The 22,244-nt window shown below is 46.1% G+C and overlaps 1 protein-coding gene across 1 annotated transcript in view; it reads left to right on the forward strand.

Annotated features, from left to right (window-relative positions):
- The window catches only part of CLMN (calmin), a 115,401-nt gene extending 94,279 nt beyond the window's left edge, over positions 1-21,122 (forward strand). The window contains exons 9-13 of the mRNA XM_084839778.1: positions 1,895-3,178; positions 5,140-5,327; positions 7,159-7,219; positions 14,667-14,731; positions 19,763-21,122. Of these exons, the coding sequence (XP_084695904.1) occupies positions 1,895-3,178; positions 5,140-5,327; positions 7,159-7,219; positions 14,667-14,731; positions 19,763-19,928 (1,764 nt within the window). The 3' untranslated portion in view covers positions 19,929-21,122. The remainder of the gene's footprint in view (positions 1-1,894; positions 3,179-5,139; positions 5,328-7,158; positions 7,220-14,666; positions 14,732-19,762) is intronic.
- The last annotated feature ends 1,122 nt before the right edge of the window (positions 21,123-22,244 follow it).

Consider the following 22,244-nt stretch of genomic DNA (forward strand, 5'->3'; position numbering starts at 1 on the left):
TATTTCCCCCCTTTCCTTCAAAATTAGAAGTGTACTGCCTCTGAATAGGGAGAGTCCAGTTGTAGAACGGGACCCATTTTTATCCAGGATTCTGCCCAGTTACCTACCCTCAAGCACCAATGTTTGAAGCCAACTGTGTGTTGCACAGTCCAAGGGGGTGCCTGCATGGTCGATTTGCTGCAAGCTGGCTCCGTTTCAATGTTGTGGCCATCCTGCAGCCACCCTGGAGCTTTTTGTGGAAAAACCAGATTTCCTGAGACTACTTTAGGTCTGACTCTCTTCCTTAAGTTGGGTTCTCCACAGTATAGTTGTTGTGTGCCTCAACCCCTGCATTTACCTCGGGTATGCTAGCCCTGTCCAGGGGTGTGCCTTTCATCATGATCCTGGTCAAGGGTTGTTTCCTGTCCCTGTGTTTCCCATCCCTTGTTTTCCAGCACAAACCAATTAGCGTCTACTCAGAAGTAACTCCCATTGTGGTCAGTGAGGCTTGTCCCCTGAATGCACACTTCAGAATTTACAGAGATCCCCTTCAATCAAAATAGCACATTTTAAAGCATTAATTCCCTAAAAGCTATAAAGTGCTATCTGGAAGCTGCGATTCTCTGTTGTTTGGTTTATTGCCGTTCGGAAGTAACTAATTTGCACCTTTGATCGTGTGCAGAATTGGGTTAGAAAGGGGTCTGCTTTCCCATCCCTGTGTTTCCTGTCCCTGTCTTTCCCACCACAAACATATGTGTGTCTACTCAGAAGTAACTCCCATTGTGTTCAGTGAGGCTTGTCTTTGATGTTTACTTCCTTTCTTTTTGGAAGTAATTAATCTGCAACTTCACGCCTTTGCAGCAACGGGAGCTTCAGGGGAAAGGAGAAAGGGGATTAGAAAAAGAGCTGGTTGGAGTCAGGGTGCTTCACAGGGTTAAGTCTCCTAAAGGCTCTGGAGTGCTTCACCAGCTATAAGGGAGTCATAGAATCATAGAGTAGTAGGGTTGGAAGGGGCCTACAAGGCCATCGTTCATGCAGCGCTTCACTCAATGGAAGCGCTTCACTCAGCGCTTCACTCATCTACAGCTGTGTTTCTGTAATGTTTCATGCTATGAGGAAGTAATTAATGTGGAGGGGGAGAAGGAGAGTGCTTTTGTGGAGACACAGGAGGAGACCTCCCAGGATTTTATAGAAGGAGAAAGTGGGGGGGGGAGCCTGGATGGAGGGGAGCCTCTCTTATTGGTTGAGCAGCCCCTGCCAGTGAAATGATGTTCACTCCAAACCCACCCACCCCACCCAGAAGTATGTTCTGTGAAGCGACTAATGCTGGTGCGGTATACTCACTCGTGGAGCCCTCTGTGGACCAAAACTCACCAAAGCTGGTTCCTAGGAAAATCCGGATAATCCTCCGCTTGCTTCTCCTTCCGTTGTTGTGGAGAAACCCCCCAAATTAGTTCTCATCTGCCATATATTCTAGAGAACAAGCAACAGACTAAATCAGCCTTCCCCAACCTGCTGCCCTCCAGATATGTTGCACTACAACTCCCAACATCCATCAGACAGCATGGATGGCTGGGAATGATGGAAGTTCTAGCCCAACACATCTAGAGGGCACCAGATTAGGGAAGGCTAAACTTCTGACTCTTACAGTACAGATGTGCAGGGTGATTTAGATGCATCTGGATGTGCCCTGGCAATATGGAATTCCCAAATTCTAATCCAGCTCTGTTGATTGTAACTGAATTACAGAATTTGCTTGGCCAGAACCTTATATTTATATTGAGTGACGATAATTATTATTTGCCTAGCTTGGTGGAAGCATGGAATAATTGTTTCAACATTTGTCTCACAACCATCCTCCCTCTCACAGTGTATGATTATGTATTAATTATTATTTTTATTTAATATCATATAGGAAGATTTTTCAGATCCAGAAAAGGAATTTCCAGTTGAATCTACTTATGTCCATGTCAAAGAGATACCAGGGGAAGAAAAACAAGGAAAGGTTTTAATTCTGAATGAAAATGGGGAACACACATATATGCCTCACCTAGACAGAAGCCAGTCGCCACCCCCTAAAATCCATATGCATGGTTCTTCCCTTGATCAGAAGAACCAGAATTTTCATATGGCCAGTGAAGACTTTAACGACAATCTCCATCCGCCACTGCCTGATCATTCAGAGACTTTTGCAGAACAGCCTCCGCGGCCCAGCTCATTGCCAATAACAGAACCCATTGGGTTTCAGTCCTGTTCTGTTACTAACATTCTTGCCAATAACATAAACAGATCTGAAGGGAATCAAGAGAGCATGGGCGATTCACCGAAACAGAATGACGACCACCCACCAACCGTTCTTATGTATCGCACTCATTCCATTGATCTGATAGACTCTGAAGAATTTACTGTGCAGAAGCCAACCAGTGAAACAAAAGGATCTCTTGACAGAAAGACTTGCTCCTTATCTTGGGCTTCACATCCACCTAAAAGCATACCAGAACATCTGTCAAAGGAACTTGAATATCCAACTTCAGATTCTCAAGAGGAAGACGCTACACAAAAACATATATTACACATGTTGCACAAGGAAATATCTAATCTTCCAGAAAAGTATGAATATGCAAAGGAAGCATCTGATGTGAAGGAAATGCATGCTATTAATCAGGAAACTGATGGACCCAATTTCAAGGATAATTCAGAAGCATCTGGCCCATCTGAACGCTGGCCAATTAGAAACACTCCCAAGAGCTTAGATGTCACCGGTGAAGATGGGTCAATGGTTAAGATGGCACCAAATTCTTCTAAAGTTTCTGTAATCCCCCATGACCTCTTCTATTATCCACATTATGACGTTCCCATATCAGCAGTGTTGGATGCCTTTGCCACCCCAGAAACAGACCCCTCCCTTTCAGAAAACAACAAAATCTGCACCGAGCTTCTTGAGAATTGTTTGGCTGAGGAAGAACTCCTTAGTCAACATATTGAGGAGGATATTCCAAAGCCAGGCCTACATGTCAGTGTGAAGGCTGTGCCACCACAAATGGATGATAATGTCCTGGAAAAGCAGAACAAATATACCCATATTCATTCCAAGTCTTCCCTTAACGAGCCTGCTATAGTAGGGAAGGATGCAGTGCATGAAGCAAACAGTAATGCAGCCTCTCCTCAGAAGGAATCTGCTCACCCTGATGTCCCTGTGGTAAAGTTCTTCTTACATTTACTTGCTTGTTTGAGCAAAATGGTCCCTGGGTGATAACTTGCCTTCTAGATGGTTTCATAAAAGTTTACACTATAATTTGCTCTCTTTCTGTTGGTACCTGCTGCTTTCAGCTACCATGGTTTCTTTGGAGTCCATGACCCTGGGATTGCTATCTGGATGTCATCTTCCATTGCATATCTAATTGGATTTAAATATTTGGGACTGGGCCCATGTCTTCCATCAATATGACTCCTCTTGCATTGTGGTTGGACTTGGGGCTCCCTTGTGGTAGAGCTGGGGAGAGGTTGGTGCAATTCAGATTGGGAGCCTTTGGGGCAGCACAGCATTTTCATGTGGTATACCGGCCTTACCCAACCTTGGGACCTCCAAATGTTTTGGAACTCAACTCACATCAGCCCTTGCAAGCATGGCCAACAGTCGGGAATGCTGGAAGGTGTAGTCAGAAACGTCTGGAGGGCACCAGATTGGGGAAGGCTGTGGCATGCTATGACCTGACCTTCTGGCCCTAAGAGTAAGGCATAAAATAAACCTGAGATGATTATTTTGAGGCTATGTTCCTTGTGCACTGCATGGGCTGATCCTAATGATTTCATAGGTATGTGCAGACCTGTTTCCTTATTTACTGGAAGGGTGTTAGAAAATGTGTTGAAGTCTGAGGGGTACTTCACACATTACACAGCAGCAAAGCCAGGTTTGCCATCAAGTGTTCCTCCACAGGGAGCTGTGGCCAATCCTGGCTTTTCTGGCATTTATATCTCTCCGATGCCCTTAGTTTCAAACACTTGTTTGTCACAATCACACTTCACACTTTTTGGTGTACACCTTTATAGGGAGTGTTCGGACAATCACAACAAGAAGCCATCGTGGCTTCTCCGCCCGCGTGTGCTGCGTGCACAACCACCATTTGCATAATCCCCTGCGATGCAATGTGGAGGTTGCGTCTTACCCACCCTACAACCTCTGCTGCATGTTGTGGCTTCTAGTGGGTACGAAGCAACCCCCACCGTGCCCCGGGCTCAGACAACACGCCAACTCACGCCGCATCGTGGAGGATTATGCAAATGGCGGTTGCGCGCGCGCAGCACACCCAGGAGCAGTGGGAGAAGCCATGATGGCTTCTTTCCCTGTCGTGACTGTCTGAACCCAGTCATAGTGTAAAGCAGCCCTGAACCTGGACCTGTAGTGCAGGTTTTCCCCTGTCCTTTGCTATCTTGAAAGAGCCCCAGGTGTCATTTGATACTGGCACTGTATGCAGTTATTTGCTTGGGACATCCTGTTTGGGACGTGATAGATGCTATGTTCTATCCCCCTTGGTCCAGCTTGTTTGGGTATCAGCAGATCCATACTTACATCTCTACGCACTATTACGGGGAGAGACTGTAGCTCAGTGGTAGAGCATCTGCCTTATTTGCCGAAGGTCCCAGGTTCGTTCCGCAGCATCTCCAGGTAGGGCTGGAAAAACTCCCATCTGAATTCCCTCTATTGGAAGGGCTTCCTAGTCCAAGTCTGGTTTAAAGATAAGGAATCATAAGAAGGGAGAACAGGGGCCTTGAAGTTTCCCATCAGCAGTACCACCTGGACAGCAATACCCTTGCACCTTCTTGTGGGTTCCTGGTCGATAGCTGGTCGGCCACTGTGTGAACAGAATGCTGGACTAGATGGACCCTTGGTCTGATCCAGCAGGGCTCTTCTTACATTCATATTTTTAGTCACTTTTTTGTTTTGATCTTGTTTATTTGCTAGTTTTATACTTCATCTTGTTTGGTGCTTTGGGCACCTCCACTTTTCAGAAAGCAGAATAGAAATCCACACAGACACAATCAATAAGTGCAGTTTGCCAGGAAATGAGAAGTTTAGGGGTTAAATTTGTGTTCGGAGGTTCTTGATAAATGAGCGCAAAGTCTGGAGTTTTAACAGAATTTTAAAAATTATTTTTATAGATTGTGGTAAACCAATTTGATCCTGCAGCTGAAGAAAGAAAACTACCAGAAGAAAGAAGTAAAAAGAAAGAAAAAAGGAAGAACAAGGCAATTTTCCAAGGAGAAAACACCCAGGGTCCAAAAGCTGGCTCTACCCGGTTACTAGATAAGCTAGAAGAAGAATCCCTAGATTATCAGGGGCTTTCAAGGTGCTTTTTGTTCATTTTTTCATTTGGTTCCTAACCACGAAACCTGTCTTGCTGCTCTTCCTTGTCCGATTTCCAGACAGAGCTTATTTACTTGCCACGTCTCCTATTTTATTGGGCTTCTTGGCGGCAATCCTAGGCAGAGTAGTGCCCCTGCAGCCAGATGCATTTGGGTAGAATGTGATCCAGCCACGTTGTAAGCACTTTTGGGCCCTGCTGATTCCAACAGCAGAGATTTAATTGAGCGTGTGCTTAGCTGTCCCGCTGAAATCAATGGGGCGCAAAGGTGCTTACATGTAATGGCCACTGATTGCCTGGCAGAACGGGCAAGCCGAATCTCATTTAAAAAACTGGCTTACGTGTTCAGCCAGATGATCAGCTGCACTCCAAAAACCAAAAACAACAGCCCAAGTACTCCCTGCTGCTTGCGCGCTCCTTCCTTCCTGCCCCTTTGCTCTGGCTGTCCAGGACTGAGAGGCTTCTGTTCTAGCTGGAAGTGTAATATTGCAACATCTGCAGCAGGACCTGCACAGCTTGTGACCTGCCAAGCCAAACGCAACGTGCTGACTTGCTAGCTGCTCTCAGTGGCCAGAGGTTCATCAAAGTGCTGGAGCACCAACCTTGACTGCAAATGCCTGTGTTTTGCTTGGTGAGCCACAAATTGCTCAGGCTGGATCTACAATACAATGAACGCCTTTACTGGAGCTGCAACAGACCTGGTTGCCCTCCAGATGTTTTGGACTTCAATTCCTACCAGCCCCAGCCAGCATGGCCAATGATCAAGAATCCTGGAAGTTGTAGTCCAAAACAGCTGGAGGGCACCAGGTTGGTGGAAGGCTAATCTGCAATATGACTTGAATTTACTCCTATGCATGCTTACCAAGCCAAGCAACAAACCAGCTGGTTTTCCACAAACGCAATTTCAAATTGGCAGGTGGACAAGCTTCATAGTGCTTGCTTCATCTTTGCAGTAACCCTCAGCAGGATATTGTTTAATGCTGTCAGGATGAGCTACATAGGGAGAGACCTAGTGGACTTGCAGCTGAGCATGGGATCCTGTCCTCCAGGGGCCATGGCTCCAGGGGCCCATGGCTTATATGGAACCAAACTGACGAAACCTTGTAAGTACAACGGGTGGTCTCAAGCTAGCTTTCTGTATTCAAGTCACTCTGTCTCCTACCTATTTTCCACCCCCATTACATTAACTTCCAAGAAATTATGTTTCGCTCAGCAGAGTTTCTCAGGCTTTCCAGTAGCAAGAACCTTCTCTCTTCCCAGCTCTTTGTTCTATAAGCCCACGAGACCTGTTTTGGAGACTCCTCATTTCATCTCATTGCTCTTTTTCTTCCTAAAATCTACTCCTAAGGTCTACTCACACTCGCCATGTGAAGAGGAGGAGGAATACACAGCAGCAAGTGTCTACTGCATCATTAGTACATGTATGAACTTGGGAGTTGGGTCAGTTTCTATCGAGGACCCATGGTTGCTCCACAGTGTCACTTATTAAATTGGGCTGAGACCATTAGATGGTGGTATATGAGAATTCTGGTTGTGCAGGAATTCAAGAACGTGGACTAGACCAGAGACACATATATCTGGGGTCTGGCATAACTGAAACATGGAAAAAATGCAACTTCACTGGATATATCCAGATGTAAGGGATTTGGATCTTTGGAGAAGCCATCCCTGGTGCCTCCAGATATGTCTCATGACAAATTCCATCATCCCCAGCCATGGAAAGGCTGTTTTACAGGGTGCCATGTGAAAGTGTTAGAAGCCAGGCCGTCTTTCAAATCATGCCTCGCTTATGTATTGTTTCAATCATGCTTTTCAGGATAAGCCACAGTGATCCCAATGTTGTTTCCCAAAGATATGCTCCCGATTCAACCAGTAAGGTAAGTACATAGACTTTTTGGGAGTAATTTGCATGCACCCCTCTTGATACTCATCCAAAATAAAGTTAGGATAACATGGTTTTAAATAACACTGATGTAAACCTAAGATTGACTTCCCCCTAGTCATATTCATAGTCTCTCTAGTCTTCTAGATATGGGTAGCTGCTGCACTTGGGGGAGAAATTATTCAAGTGGTGCTACTACTCCTTCCCCAGTGCAATGGAACTTTGTATATGCACCCCATGAGTCAAGCATGCCCCCCTCTTTGCTCAGTCACTGGAGGTCTCTCAAACTCACTGGCTCTGTTGATGATGTTGTCTTTGCACCTTGGAACTCTTGGGATTTACAGTGCAAATTTATACATGTTTTAACATGAAACACCAATGGCTGTCTAAAGCTGTAATTCTATACCCATTTACCTGGGAGTAAGCGCCACTGAAGTCAGTGAGACTTACTTTCAAGTAAATATTGTAACAAAATCACTGTGTGCCCCTAGTGGCGGGCTCAGAATGCCATGGAGAGTTCTGGAAGTAAGAAGGCTTCTGTGTTGGCATGTGGCTTTTTCCAAATAAGAGGCTTGAGAGAAGAGTGAGAGAGAGAGAGAGAGAGAGAGATGAGAGAAGAATGAGAGAGAGAGAGAGAGAGAGAGAGAGAGGAGAGAAGAATATGAAAGCGAGGGAGGGAGGGAGGGAGGGAGGGAGGGAGGAGAGAAGAATGAGAGAGAGAGAGAGAGATGAGAGAAGAAAGAGAGGGAGAGGGAGAGACAGGAGAGAAGAATGAGAGAGAGAGGAGGAGAGAAGAATGAGAGAGAAGAGAAGAAAGAGAGAGAAAGGAGAGAAGAATGAGAGAGAGATGGGAGAAGAGAGAGATGGGAGAAGAAAGAGAGATGGGAGAAGAATGAGAGAGAGAGAGAGAGATGAGAGAAGAATGAGAGAGAGAGATGAGAGAAGAAAGAGGGTGATGAGAGAGAGAGATGAGAGAAGAATGAGAGAGAGAGAGAGAGAGAGAGAGAGATGAGAGAAGAATGAGAACGAGAGAGAATCATAGAACAGTAGGGTTGAAAGGGGCCTATAAGACCATCAAGCCCAACCCCTCTGTCAGAAGAATAAGACAGACAGACAGAGGCCTAGTTTGTGTAACCAGGAGAAGAACAAACAAAAGATCTGTTGTGTTCCTAAACTGGATCACTGTCTTCTCTGAAAAACAACCTGCCTGGCTGAGGCGCTGGAGTAGGCCCAAGAGCTACATAACACTGGTGGCAGAGTGTGGGATCAAAGCTTAGCAGGCAGTGGAGAAAATGGCTGATGAGAACAGCAATAAGGAGAGTGATGCACAGCAAGCAAGCTCGGGAATCAAAGGAGGTAGGACAAGGTGCCCTGATTTTTATGCCTGAACCATTCTCAGGGGTTGAGAACGAATGGAGTTCCTGGATTGGGCATTTTGAATATGCTGTAAGGGTGAATAGGCAGCCAGGAGAGGGGATGTCCTGGCGTTGCTCCTAAAAGGAAGAGCACGACAAATGTAGGGGGATTACAAGTCTTTGAAAACTGCCGTAGAACACCAGTTTGAACCTCCATCTCATGAGAACTGGGTCAGGGCAGCTTTTTCAGACAGAAAATGGCAACCCTCGGAGACTGCACGTGTGTACACCCCCACACACCCTTTCTCAGTTCTGGAACTCTCCCTGACCTTCTGGGCTCATCTCCCACTAGGACTGCCCTTAAAGATACATAAACCATACACTGAGTTTGTTCCAATGTTTACTTGGAAGTAAGTCCCATTGAGTTCAGTGGTGCTTGTTGTTTGTTGTTGTTCAGTTGTGTCCGACTCTTCGTGACCCCATGGACCATAGCACGCCAGGCCTTCCTGTCCTCCGCTCTCTCCTGGAGTGTGCTCAAATTCATATTCATTGCATCGGTGATGCTATCTAGCCATCTCATCCTCTGCCGTCCCCTTCTCTTTTTGCCTTCAATCTTTCCCAGCATCAGGGTTTTTTCCAGAGGGTTTTCTCTTCAAATTAGGTGGCCAAAATATTTGAGCTTCAGCTTCAGTATCTGTCCTTCCAATGAGCACTCAGGGTTGATTTCCTTTAGGATTGACCGATTTGTAGGGATGGCGGAGAATTTCTCCCCGAAACTTCGGGGGGCCGAGCGCCAACGTGTTCGGCCCCCCGAAGAAGTTTCGGGGAGAAATTCTCCGCCCCCCCGCCCCCCCCCGGGATGGGACTTACCTTTCCCTAATGTCCCTCCCGGCGGCAGGTCCCGGCGGCAGTTCGTCAGTTCTTCGTCAATGGCGGGAGCGGCAGCCAGTCTTTCGACCAGCTGCCGCCGCCGCCATTCCAATAAAAGTAAAAAAAAAAAAAAACGCCCCCGTGATAGGCTACGTGACGATTAACATAGCCTATCACGGCTAGATTTGCAAAGTCAGCCGTGATAGGCTACGTAAATCGTCACGAAGCCTATCACGGGTGACTTTAAAAAAAAAAAAGCGCGTACAGCTAATGGCGGAACCCATAGGGAACCACCATTCACGTTCCTTATTTTCGCCGTAGTCTACGTAATGATTTACGTAGACTACAGCAACCAAATAAGGAATGCGAATGGCGGCTCCCTATGGGGGCCGCCATTTGCGTACGCGCTTTTTTTTTTTAAGTCACCCGTGATAGGCTACGTAATGATTTAAGTAGCCTATCACGGCTGACTTTGCAGATCTAGCCATGATAGGTTACGTTAATCGTCACGTAGCCTATCACGGGGGCATTTTTTTTGTTTTTTTTTTAACTTTTTATTTTGCGGCCGGGCGAGGCGAGGCGCCTCCTCCCCGACCTGAATTTCTGCCAGGTGAGGCGGCAAGCCTCCCCCCCCAGCCTGAACTTCGCGGGGAGAGCAGCGAAGCGCCTCCCCCCCACCGCGAAAAGCTGCGAGACCAGGTAAGTGGCTTTCGTGCACTCCTACCGATTTGACCTCCTTGCAGTCCAGGGGACTCGTAAGAGTCTTCTCCAGCACCACAGTTCGAAGGCATCGATTCTTCGGCGCTCAGCCTTCCTTATAGTCCAGCTCTCACAGCCATATGTTGCTACTCGGAAAACCATAGCTTTGATTATATGAATCTTTGTTGCCAAGGTGATGTCTCTGCTTCTTACTATGCTGTCTAGGTTTGCCATACCTTTCCTCCCAAGGAGCAAGCGTCTTTTAATTTCATGGCAACAGTCACCGTCTGTGGTGATCTTGGAGTCTGCGTATCTGAGGTTGTTGATAATTCTCCCAGCAATCTTAATTCCGACCTCTGATTCATCCAACCCGGCATTTCTCATGATGTACTCTGCATATAAGTTAAATAACTTATACTTGGAAATACCCTCTGCTCTTCCCCAGTAGTATATTGGACACCTTCCGACCTGAGGGGCTCACCTTCTGGCGTCATATCTAGGGGTATCAGAGAATTCCACCACAGATCTCGGTGAGGCCAAATGCCAGTGCATTCGGCCCCCCGAACTCCGTGGCGGAACGGCCTGCCCCACCCGCCCCCCCCGGATCTGCCCCGGGACGAGACTTACCTGGGGCGGATGTTCCAGACGGCGGCGGCTTCGGCGGCGGCGGCAGTGGCTGGTCTTCCGACCGGCTGCCGCCACCGCTGCCATTTGCAGTCTTTTTTTTTTTCTTCCCCCATTCATGATAGGCTACGTAAAGACTAGGCCACGTAAAGACGTAAAGCTGCCGTTTGCATCCCTGTATTCAGCTGTGATAGGCTACGTAAGTCTTTAAATAAAGGGGAATGCAAATAGCGTCCGCTACGCTATTTGCGTTCCCCCTTAGTTTCGCCTTCTTAGTCTACGTAAATATTTACGTAGACTAAGACAACCAAACATAGGGAACGCAAATGGCGGTGGCTACGGCCGCCGCCATTTGCGTACGCGTTTTTTTTGTGTTTTTTTTAACCCAGACGTGATAGGCTACGTAAGTCTTTACGTAGCCTATCACGGCTGAATACAGGGACGCAAACGGCGGCGGCTACGGCCGCTGCCATTTGTGTCCCTGCTAGCCAGCAGCCAGATGTCCAGCTGCTGGCGGAGCCGGCTGGTGGCTCTGCGGAATCCCTGTGGAGCGGAGCGGAGCCAGCCAGCTGGCCGGCCAGGATTCCGGGGGGGAGGCGTGGAGCGCCTCCCCCCCTGGCAAGGATTCTGGGGGGAGGGATGGAGCACCTCCCCCCCCTTAGCGGAACCCGGCGGAGCCAGGTAAGGGGGGTTTCGTACATCCCTAGTCATATCTTTTAGCCTTGTGATACGTTCCATGGGGTTTTCTTGGCAAGAATACTGGAGTGGGTTGCCATTTTCTTCTCCAGTGGACCACATTTTGTCAGAACTCTCTGCCATGACCTGTCCGTCTTGGGCGGCCCTGCACGGCATAGCTTATGGCTTCACTGAGTTATGCAAGCCCCTTTGCCACAACAAGGCAGTGATCCATGAAGGGGTCAGTGGTGCTTACTCCCAGGTAGATGGGTATAGAATTGCATGCAGCCTGATGTTTCAACAGCACAGGCATGGTGAAGGCAAATTGAAAAAGTGCAAGTGTAATCCCCCAAATCCCATGGCAAAACATGCTACAACTAAAACAGAGAATTATTTATTTCAAAAGAGAGAAAATAAAGGAAGTAAGGCCTTGCCCTGGCTCACAGATACAGTGGCGTTCTCTCTCCCACAAACATAGACACACACAACTGCCAGCATGCACACTCAGCCACCAACCCCTCCCCGTATAATCAGTTCCTTTTAAAGCTAAGCTTGGGGAAATCCTTTCTGAGTAGCAGCATCGACCTCTCCAGGCAAAAGCCATATGGCTGTTGCTGGATCTGGCACTACCAGCCTTTCACGTTATTCGAGGGCCATGCATGCACGATGCTGCCAGTGAGATGGGGCGGACTGCACAGGTGCCAAGCAGTTTCCCCGTTAGGATCTGCAGGTGCCCTCCAGTGGGCACTGCTGTATCCTTGCAGTGTGCAGATGAAGGAAAATGCACCTGTGTAGCAGTAGCAGATTTGAAAACTCACAGTTCATGCACCAAGAAGGGAAAAAAAGTTTGTCACTTCTGAGAATGCACAAAACCGTTTTTCTCAGTGATGAGAGAGGCAAAATGTTTAAAGCTGTTGAGTATAACAATGTTGCTGTTTTTAATGCATGTCCTGGCTTCTTTCTTGATTTATTTTTCCTGGTGGCGGTGATCCTTTAGATTTCTTAGGGCACAATCCTAACTAGATAGCTGGCCACCTCTGACCTCGGAGGTGACCGCCTATCCAAAGCAAGGCAGGAGAGGCACAGGGGGGATCGTTCCCTCCGCGCCTCTCCTGCCTTGCTATTTTTTGCTATACAGCTGTTTTCAGCTGTCTAGCAGTGAGGGGGCTGACCGGGAGAGGAAGCTGCCGTATGACACATTGGATATGTGATATACACAGCTCCGCTTTCCCTGCCCCGGAATGCCCTTTGTCAGTCGCTCTGTGCTCCTCTTCCGAGCATGGACGGGGCTCCTCCACACTGCCTCAGAGGCAGCGCAGACGAGGCGGACGGTTGGTTTTCCGGGAACCTACCATGGAGCAGGGGCTCCAAGGTCAGTTCCCAGAAATGAGCATATCCTATGGCCCTCTAGACAGTGTCTAGCAGCCATAGGATTGCTACCTTAGACATCTTTCCCAAAAAAGACTTAAGGTGTCTTACAACAAAATTGAAACATACATTTCAAACATCTAAAAACAACTATCAACTAAGATACCTCCCCCCCGCCCATAAAACAACTAAAATGTCAGTGACAACCAAAAACAATTCAACTGATGCATTAAGGAGTCCATCATATGCCATCAAATGCTTGGGAAGAGAGGAAAGTCTATAGCACCACAGAGAAGGCTTCACCAATAGCAAATGGCTCTTATTCATTCACGCACTCACTCCCGACCCTGATGTAAACATAAGATTGTCTTTCTCCTAGACATATTCATAGTCTCCCTAGACTTGCAGATATGATTGGATAATTGCCTCACTTGAGGGGTGAGAAATTATTTAAGTGGTGGTACTACTTCCCCAATGTAGTGGAACTTTGTATACACACACACCATGAATCAAGCATATCCCCCTCTTCACTCAGTCAGTGGAGTTCTCTCAAACTCAACGGCTCTGTTGATGATGTTATCATTGAATCTTGTAACTCTAGCAGCTCTGCCCTTAACTGAAAGGTGTTAAGACTCCTTCCTTCCTGCCTCCAATGACTGGAGGTTGGAGCTCATTCTGGACTGGAGTGACTAATCAGGGAAATGTCTGAACCTTTGCATTATTACCACAAAAGGACGTTGCAATTAGTAAGGAGGCCCAGAGACATCAGCAATTATTCCGCAATTATCTAGGAATTGGCTAGAAAAACTAACATATTCAGATTACTTTGGAAGTGACCAAGTAAGATCTTCCAGCATAGGAGGATACAGGATTTGTGCTACAAAGGACCGCCTTACCAAGGGTTGACTCCTGGGAGGAAAGTGTCAGGGTCTATTTCGAAATGCACGCTTTACACATCTCTTCATCTTGCCTGATGAAGAGATTTATTTATTTCTTTTCTATACTGCCCAATAGCTGAAGCTCTCTGGGTGGTTCACAAAAATTAAAACCACAAAGTACAGCATAAAATGATATAAAATATGAAAGGTTAGAACTACAGTATAAAAGTACAACCAGAATAAAACCTAGCAGCATTGCAGAGATTTAAATACAGATTTAAAACAGCAGAGCTAAAAGACTAGAGTGCTAAAATGCTGGGAAAATCAAAAGGTCTTCACCTGGTGCCAAAAGGAGTACAACGGAGGTACCAGGCAAACCTCTCCAGGGAGCTCAGTCCACAGCCAGGATGCCACAGCAGAAAAGACCCTCTTCCTGGTAGCCACCCGCCCCACTTCCTTCGGCAGGAGTTCCTGAGAAGGATCCTTGAAGATGATCTTAGTGTCTGGGTAGGTGCATATGGCAGGAGGCAATCCTTCAGATAACCTGGCCCCAAGCCGTTAATGGCTTTGAATGTTAATACCAGCACTTTGAATCTGACCCAGACATGGACTAGTGGCCAGTGCAGCTGAAAAAGGACTGCTGTAATGTGATCTCGTTTGCCAGTCCCCTGGAGATCTCAAAAGTCCCCTGGAGATCCTCTGGAGCTCTCAAAAGCTTGCACATTTTTGGTGACCTTTGAGTTGGCCTAATAAAGGCATTACACTGATACGGATTTTGAAGTGGTTTGCACAGATGCATAAAAAACAAAATACCCATGCAGTTCCTACATTCCTCGCAGATGAGCAATATGGGTGTGACCAGATTATCCTCCTTTGATGTACAAAATTAGAAGTTCATTTGGTATGTCTGGTATTTTACAATTTAGGCCACTTAATTATGTTGTCATTTCACTTACGGATTAAATATTTTCAGGAAAGTGGCAGCACTGATGTACAGAAGAGCACGGCCACAAGTGAAAGCACAAGTTCCTCTATCAGGTGGGTACCATTTCCTTTCTTTTTATATGTTGGGCCTTAGGGTGAAGACAGATGTAACATTTGGCTGGTTGGAAAGCACCTGTAACCATATTCAGTACAAACATACCCTATCCTCTCCAGAGCTAAACTATGGAAAAACAACAGCCCAGTTTTGCAAGACAGTAGCAAAATCTGCCCCTTCATGGATCACTGCCTTGTTGTGGCGAAGGGGCTTGCGTAACTCATTGAAGCCATAAGCTATGCCGTGCAGGGCCACCCAAGACGGACAGGTCATGGCAGAGAGTTCTGACAAAATGTGGTCCACTGGAGAAGGAAATGGCAACCCACTCCAGTATTCTTGCCAAGAAAACCCCATGGAACGTATCACAAGGCTAAAAGATATGACGCCGGAAGATGAGCCCCTCAGGTCGGAAGGTGTCCAATATGCTACTGGGGAAGAGCACAGGGTATTTCCAAGTAGCGCCAGAAAGAGTGAAGCGGCTGGGCCAAACCCGAAAGGACACTCAGCTGTGGATGTGTCTGGTGGTGAAAAGAAAATCCGATGCTGTAAAGAACAATATTGTTTAGGAACCTGGAATGTCAGATCAATGAATCAAGGTAAGCTGGAGGTGGTCAAACATGAGATGGCAAGATTGAACATCGACATCTTGGGAATCAGCGAACTAAAATGGACAGGCATGGGCGAATTTAATTCAGATGACCATCATATCTACTATTGTGGGCAAGAATCCCTTAGAAGAAATGGAGTAGCACTCATAGTCAACAAAAGGGTGGGAAAAGCAGTACTGGGGTACAATCTTAAAAATGATAGAATGATCTCAGTACGAATCCAAGGCAAACCATTCCACATCACAGTAATTCAAGTCTATGCCCCAACCACTGAGGCCGAAGAAGCTGAGGTTGATCGGTTCTATGAAGACCTACAACACCTTCTAGAAGTAACACCAAAAAAAGATGTCCTCTTCATCATAGGGGATTGGAATGCTAAAGTAGGAAGTCAAGAAATCACGGGGATAACAGGCAGGCATGGCCTTGGTGTACAAAATGAAGCAGGACAAAAGCTAATAGAGTTTTGCCAAGAGAACATGCTGATCATAGCAAACACTCTTTTCCAACAGCACAAGAGGCGACTCTACACATGGACGTCACCAGATGGTCAATATCGAAATCAGATTGATTATGTCCTTTGCAGCCAAAGATGGAGAAGCTCCATACAGTCAGTAAAAACAAGACCTGGAGCTGACTGTGGCTCAGATCATGAGCTGCTTCTTGCAAAATTTCGGCTTAAATTGAAGAACGTCGGGAAAACCACTAAACCGTTCAGGTATGACCTAAATCATATCCCTGATGAATATACAGTGGAGGTGAGGAATAGATTTCAGGGATTAGACCTGATAGACAGAGTGCCTGAGGAACTATGGACGGAGGTCCGTAACATTGTTCAGGAGGCAGCAACTCAATCCATCCCAAAGAAAAAGAAATGCAAGAAAGCAAAGTGGCTGTCTGATGAGGCTTTACAAGTAGCTCACGAAAGAAGGGAAGCGAAAAGCAAGGGAGAAAGGGGAAGATATACCCAACTGAATGCAGAGTTCCAGAGAATAGCAAGGAGAGACAAGAAGGCCTTCTTAAATGAACAATGCAAAGAAATCGAGGAAAACAACAGAATGGGAAAGACTAGAGATCTCTTCAAGAAAATTGGAGATCTGAAGGGAACGTTTTGTGCAAAGACGGGCATGATAAAGGACAAAGAAGGCAGGGACCTAACAGAAGCAGATGAGATTAAGAAGAGGTGGCAAGAATACACAGAAGAACTATACAGGAAAGATCTGAATGTCCCTGATAGCCATGATAGTGCGGTCACTGAACTTGAGCCGGACATCCTAGAGAGTGAAGTCAAGTGGGCCTTAGGAAGCATTAGTAACAACAAAGCTAGCAGAGATGACAATATTCCAGCCGAGCTATTTAAAATCCTAAAAGATGATGCTGTTAAAGTGCTGCATTCAATATGCCAACAAATCTGGAACACTCAACAGTGGCCACAAGACTGGAAAAGGTCAGTTTACATTCCAATTCCAAAGAAGGGCAACGCCAAAGAGTGTTCAAACTACCGCACCATTGCGCTCATTTCACATGCCAGCAAGGTGATGCTCAAAATCCTACAAGCTAGGCTTCAGCAGCATGCGAATCGAGAACTACCGGAAGTACAAGCTGGGTTTAGAAGAGGGAGAGGAACTAGAGATCAAATCGCCAACATTCGCTGCATCATGGAGAAAGCAAGAGAATTCCAGAAAAACGTCTATTTCTGCTTCATTGACTACTCTAAAGCCTTTGATTGTGTGGATCACAACAAACTGTGGCAAATTCTTAAAGTGATGGGAGTACCAGACCACCTTACCTGTCTCCTGAGAAACCTGTACGAGGGTCAAGAAGCAACAGTAAGAACCAGACATGGAACAACCGATTGGTTCAAAATTGGGAAAGGAGTACGACAAGGCTGCATATTGTCACCCTGCTTATTTAACTTCTATGCAGAGTACATCATGAGAAATGCCGGGTTGGATGAATCAGAGGTCGGAATTAAGATTGCTGGGAGAATTATCAACAACCTCCGATATGCAGACGATACCACCCTAATGGCAGAAAGCGAAGAGGATCTAAAGAGCCTCTTGTTGAGGGTGAAAGTGGAGAGTGCAAAAGCTGGTTTGAAACTCAACATTAAAAAAACGAAGATCATGGCATCTGGCCCCATCACTTCCTGGCATATAGAAGGGGAAGAAATGGAAGCAGTGACAGATTTTACTTTCTTGGGCTCCAAGATCACCGCAGACGGTGACTGTAGCCATGAAATTAAAAGACGCTTGCTCCTTGGGAGGAAAGCTATGGCCAACCTAGACAGCATAGTAAGAAGCAGAGACATCACCTTGCCGACAAAGGTCCGTCTAATCAAAGCTATGGTTTTCCCAGTAGTAATGTATGGCTGTGAGAGCTGGACTATAAGGAAGGCTGAGCGCCGAAGAATTGATGCTTTCGAACTGTGGTGCTGGAGAAGACTCTTATGAGTCCCCCAGACTGCAAGGAGCTCAAATCAGTCCATCCTAAAGGAAATCAACCCTGAGTGCTCATTGGAAGGACAGATAATGAAGCTGAAGCTCCAGTATTTTGGCCACCTAATGCGAAGAGAAAACTCCCTGGAAAAGACCCTGATGCTGGGAAAGACTGAAGGCAAAAGGAGAAGGGGACGGCAGAGGATGAGATGGCTAGATAGCATCACGGATGCAATGAATATGAACTTGAGCACGCTCCGGGAGAGAGCGCAGGACAGGAAGGCCTGGAGTGCTATGGTCCATGGGGTCACGAAGAGTCAGACACGACTCAACGACTGAACAACAACAACAAGCAAAATCTGACTATGGATAGTGCAGATTGGCTAGTATCCATGACCTAAATCTCCCCGCCCCCCAATCCCCAGAGATGTTTTGCAATGGTTCTACATTTTTCTTTCTTTTCTATTTTAAAGTGAAATATGAACTTTTAAATAAACATACGGAAAGATAAGAGTAACAAGGAACACATAGTAACTAGGGCACTAGCCATCCCCTACTGCAATTAATCCAGAAGTGGGGGATGTATTTCAACTTGTAAGCTGAATTCAGTTTCAGAGAAGCTCTCAGCTGCATTCCAGTAGTGGACAGGGCCAAAGGCAAAGTGGGGGTGAAAATACCAGACATACCAGCATATTTTCACCCACCGTTGAAATGCAGTCATAAGAGCACAAGAAGAGCCATGCTGAATCAGACCAAGGGTCCATCTAGTCCAGCATTCTGTTCACACAGTGGCCAACCAGGTGTTGACTGGGAACTCACAAGCAGGACATGAGTGTACACACACACACACACACACACACACACGTTCCCCAGAACATAAGAATGTAAGAAGAGCCATGGTGGATCAGACCAAGGGCCCATCTAGTCTAGCATTCTATTCACACAGTCCCAGAGAGCTTCTCTGAAATTGAGTTTAGCTCTCAGGCTGAAACTCAGTTTAGCTCTCAGGCTTATCCAGTCCTGGATTTACAGGCATAGTTGCAGTAGGGCATGGGTTGTGCCCTGGTTACTCTGTGTTCCTTGTTACACTTACCTTTCCATTTTCCCATATGCATTGCACATACATGCACATACAAACACCAAGCCTTTCTTTAGAGCATAAGCTCATCAGGTTTGCAGCCTTTCTTCTTCCTTGCTCTTCTGTAAAGTGCCATGCGCCCCAGTATGATATAAATAATTGTAATAATTGCCCCATATTTTTATTGCAGTTCTTCTTGCGCCATCGTTTGTTTGTTTGTTTATTTATTCGAAATCTGTATGTGCTGCTTTGTCTGCCAGAAGGCATTCAAGGCAACTTAACAGCATTTCCATTTGATACTGACTGTCAAAATAAAGAATGGCCAACCACATAAAAACACGCCACTGTAGAAAAACAGCAGACAAAAGCAGCAATTAGCTACTTCTGCAGCCATCTACACACCCAGTCGGGCAGAGAAGTGTCATGAAGCAAACTAATTTCTGCCATGCATTTAAATTAAACCACCAAAATTACCAACCCCAAAGCCCAAATAACTAGCATTGGTTTTCCTAGGAGCCTAAAGGATAGTGACAAGGGAGCCAAGGATCTTCTTTGAGAGGGAGTCCCACAGTCAGGTGCAACCAGAGAAAAGGTTCTCTCATTTCCAGTACCCATCCATCTAACCCGGGAGGGGGCGTGGCTCAGTGGTAGAGCACCTGCTTTGTGTGCAGAAGGTCCCAGGGTCAAGCCCCAGCATGTCCAGGTAGGGCTGGGAAGACTCTTGCCTGAAACCCCAGAGAGCCACTGCCAGTTAGTGCTGCCAGTACTGGACTAGATGGACCAATGGACTGACTCTGTATAAGGCAGCTTCCTATGTTCCTAACCTCTGCAGGCAAAGACATGTGGACAAGGGCCTCCAGTGATCTCAGCCCATCCACATTTGTAACCTACTTCTTACGTTCTTTGCAGGAAGAGAAAAGACCCTGAGAAGAAAGAAGCTTCGGAAAAGGCGGATCCAGCACTTGCCACCACTTCCCGGACGGACCAGCCTGAGCTCTTCTACTTCATTGTCTTCCTCTGGGTGCTCGTCTACTGCTTATTGCTCCTTCCACAGATCGTTAGCAGCCCGCTTTGATCTCTGTGAGTGAGTCGGAATAATAAAAGATAGCGACTTGACATTTTTGCTTCTGTGCCCCTAATGCCATTTCTTCAGGAGACAGACGTGCCCACCAGTGCTGGCGCCAGGTTTTTGAGGGCCCTTGAGCAAGATACCCTCAATGGGCATCCCCCTCAGTGAGTCTACCTTCTCGCCACTATTGTCACTAGCTGCTATTGCTCCTCGTCCTTTCTCATCGTTGCTCCCACTTGCTCGCTTGACAGGCAGAGAGCCAGGGAGCAAGTAGGCCGAGGCATCTATTGCTCCTCCTTCTCCCCACCACCATTGTCTGGGCCAGAGAGGGCGGCAGTTGAACAAACAGGCTGTAATGGTGAAGAGGAGCAAGTCCAGGAGACTTGTCAGTGGGCCTCTGCTGGAGAGTGGGCCCTCAGCAGGTGCCCAAACATGCCCACTCTTGACACTGCCCCTGGCACCAGCCAAAATAACAGGACCTGGGTTAAGAACATAAGAAGTGCTCTGCTGGATCAGACCAAAGGGCCTCTCTAGTTCAGTATTCTGTGCCTACAGTGGCTAACCAGATGCCCATGAAAGCCCATGAACAGGACATGATGGCCATTTCCCAGTATTGCTCCCTTCTGCCTCTGATAGTGGACGAAATGTATACGTCCCCTCTGGCATCATACCTAGCAGCTGTTGATAGCCTTATCCTCCATGAATTTGTCTAATCCCCTATCCAAGTCGGTGGCCATCGTTACATCTTGAGGTAGCAAATTCTGTACTTACTTTTGTCTGTCCTGAATCTCCCACCACTCAGCTTCATTGGGTATTCCTGGGTTCTAGTATTATGAGAGAAGGGGAAAAGTGTCTCCCTGTCCACTTTCTCCACACGATGCATAATTTTATACACCTCTTTTCTTCTAATTTAAAAAGCCCCAAACATTGTAACTTTTCTTCATAGGTTTCAAAGCACATTCCAAAGGGGTTCTTAACCCTTCTACTGTTGTGTCCTGTTATATTATGAAGTGTCAGCACAAGGACTTTGTGTATATATTATATATTTATATAGATAGATCTATATAGAATGAAGTCATTGGATTAATGACTTAATATTCGCAATTTTTGTACATTTGTGTGCCTTGCTTTATAGGACACTAAATAAAATGAATCATCTTTGAGGGGAAAATCCTAGATTTAAAGTATTCTAGTCTTCAGAAATCATTCTTGCAATTCTACTTTATCTACAGCCATGAAATCTGCCAAATATATATATGTGTGTGTGTGTGTGTTGTGCGCGCGTGCGCGCGTGTATTTTTTATCTTCCCAGTAGATATTTTTGGTTAAAGAAGATTGCCCTTCATAAATCGAAATGTAATGTGATTCTCTTAATTATTATCAGACATATGCAACTAGAGCCAAGCTATTTTATGCTAGAGAAATCCAGAGTCGCTATTGAGGGCTTGCTTCAGATAGATGCAATATGGCTTAGCATCAGAAACTAGCTATCTTGATGTTAACGTTTATCATTAACAGTAAAGGCAGACAGTGCATTCGGTTGGCCTTCTTCAACCTGGTGCCCTCCAGATGTATTGGATTACAATTTCCATCATCCCCAGCCAGCAGGTCTGATGGCCATGTTGGCTGGGAAAGATGGGAGCTGTACCCCCAATGCATTTTGAGGGTGCCAAGTTGGAGAAGGCTACTCTAGGTGGAAACAAAAGTGAAAGAGTGACATTCATTTTCACTGGAAACATCGATAAGAAATATTATTTTGAACCCATCAGGGTTTGAGGATGGTTGAGTTGGAGGGTGTGGGGGCAACCCATATAATGAAATAAGATGATAGTGCTGTATTTATTGACCAAGACAGGAGACTGTCAGATGTTAGCTTGAGACTGCCATATTAGAAACAGTGAAGTGTTCAATCCATGGTACTTCCCATGCAGTCATCCACCACAAGACTTCATTTTCCCAGTTCTGTCATGAAGCTTCCCACCTGGCTGCCCACCCTTGTGTAAATATAATATTGGCTAGGTTGATTCTTTATAGTGGATTACAGTGTACTTATCATACAGGCCACTTACCATCTCTTTCCACAACATAAATTTGCTCCCTGTGTTGACATTAGGAATGGGGAGAAATTCATTCAGTTAACATTTGAATGCAAATTTACCTAATTTTGCGCTTTTGAATTGCTACGTGAACCGAAACTCATCTATCCTTCGAAATTCGCACATTTCCAAATGTGTCAATGGAATTCTCCGTTCAAAAAATGTGTTTGACAATGGGCATATAAGAGAAAATAATGTTTAAGAATGCATTATAATAGGAAAAAAT

This window comes from Heloderma suspectum, chromosome 1, assembly GCF_057233095.1.
Source record: "Heloderma suspectum isolate Gila_16-S chromosome 1, 16-S_ref, whole genome shotgun sequence".
NCBI classification, from domain to species: Eukaryota; Metazoa; Chordata; class Lepidosauria; order Squamata; family Helodermatidae; genus Heloderma; species Heloderma suspectum.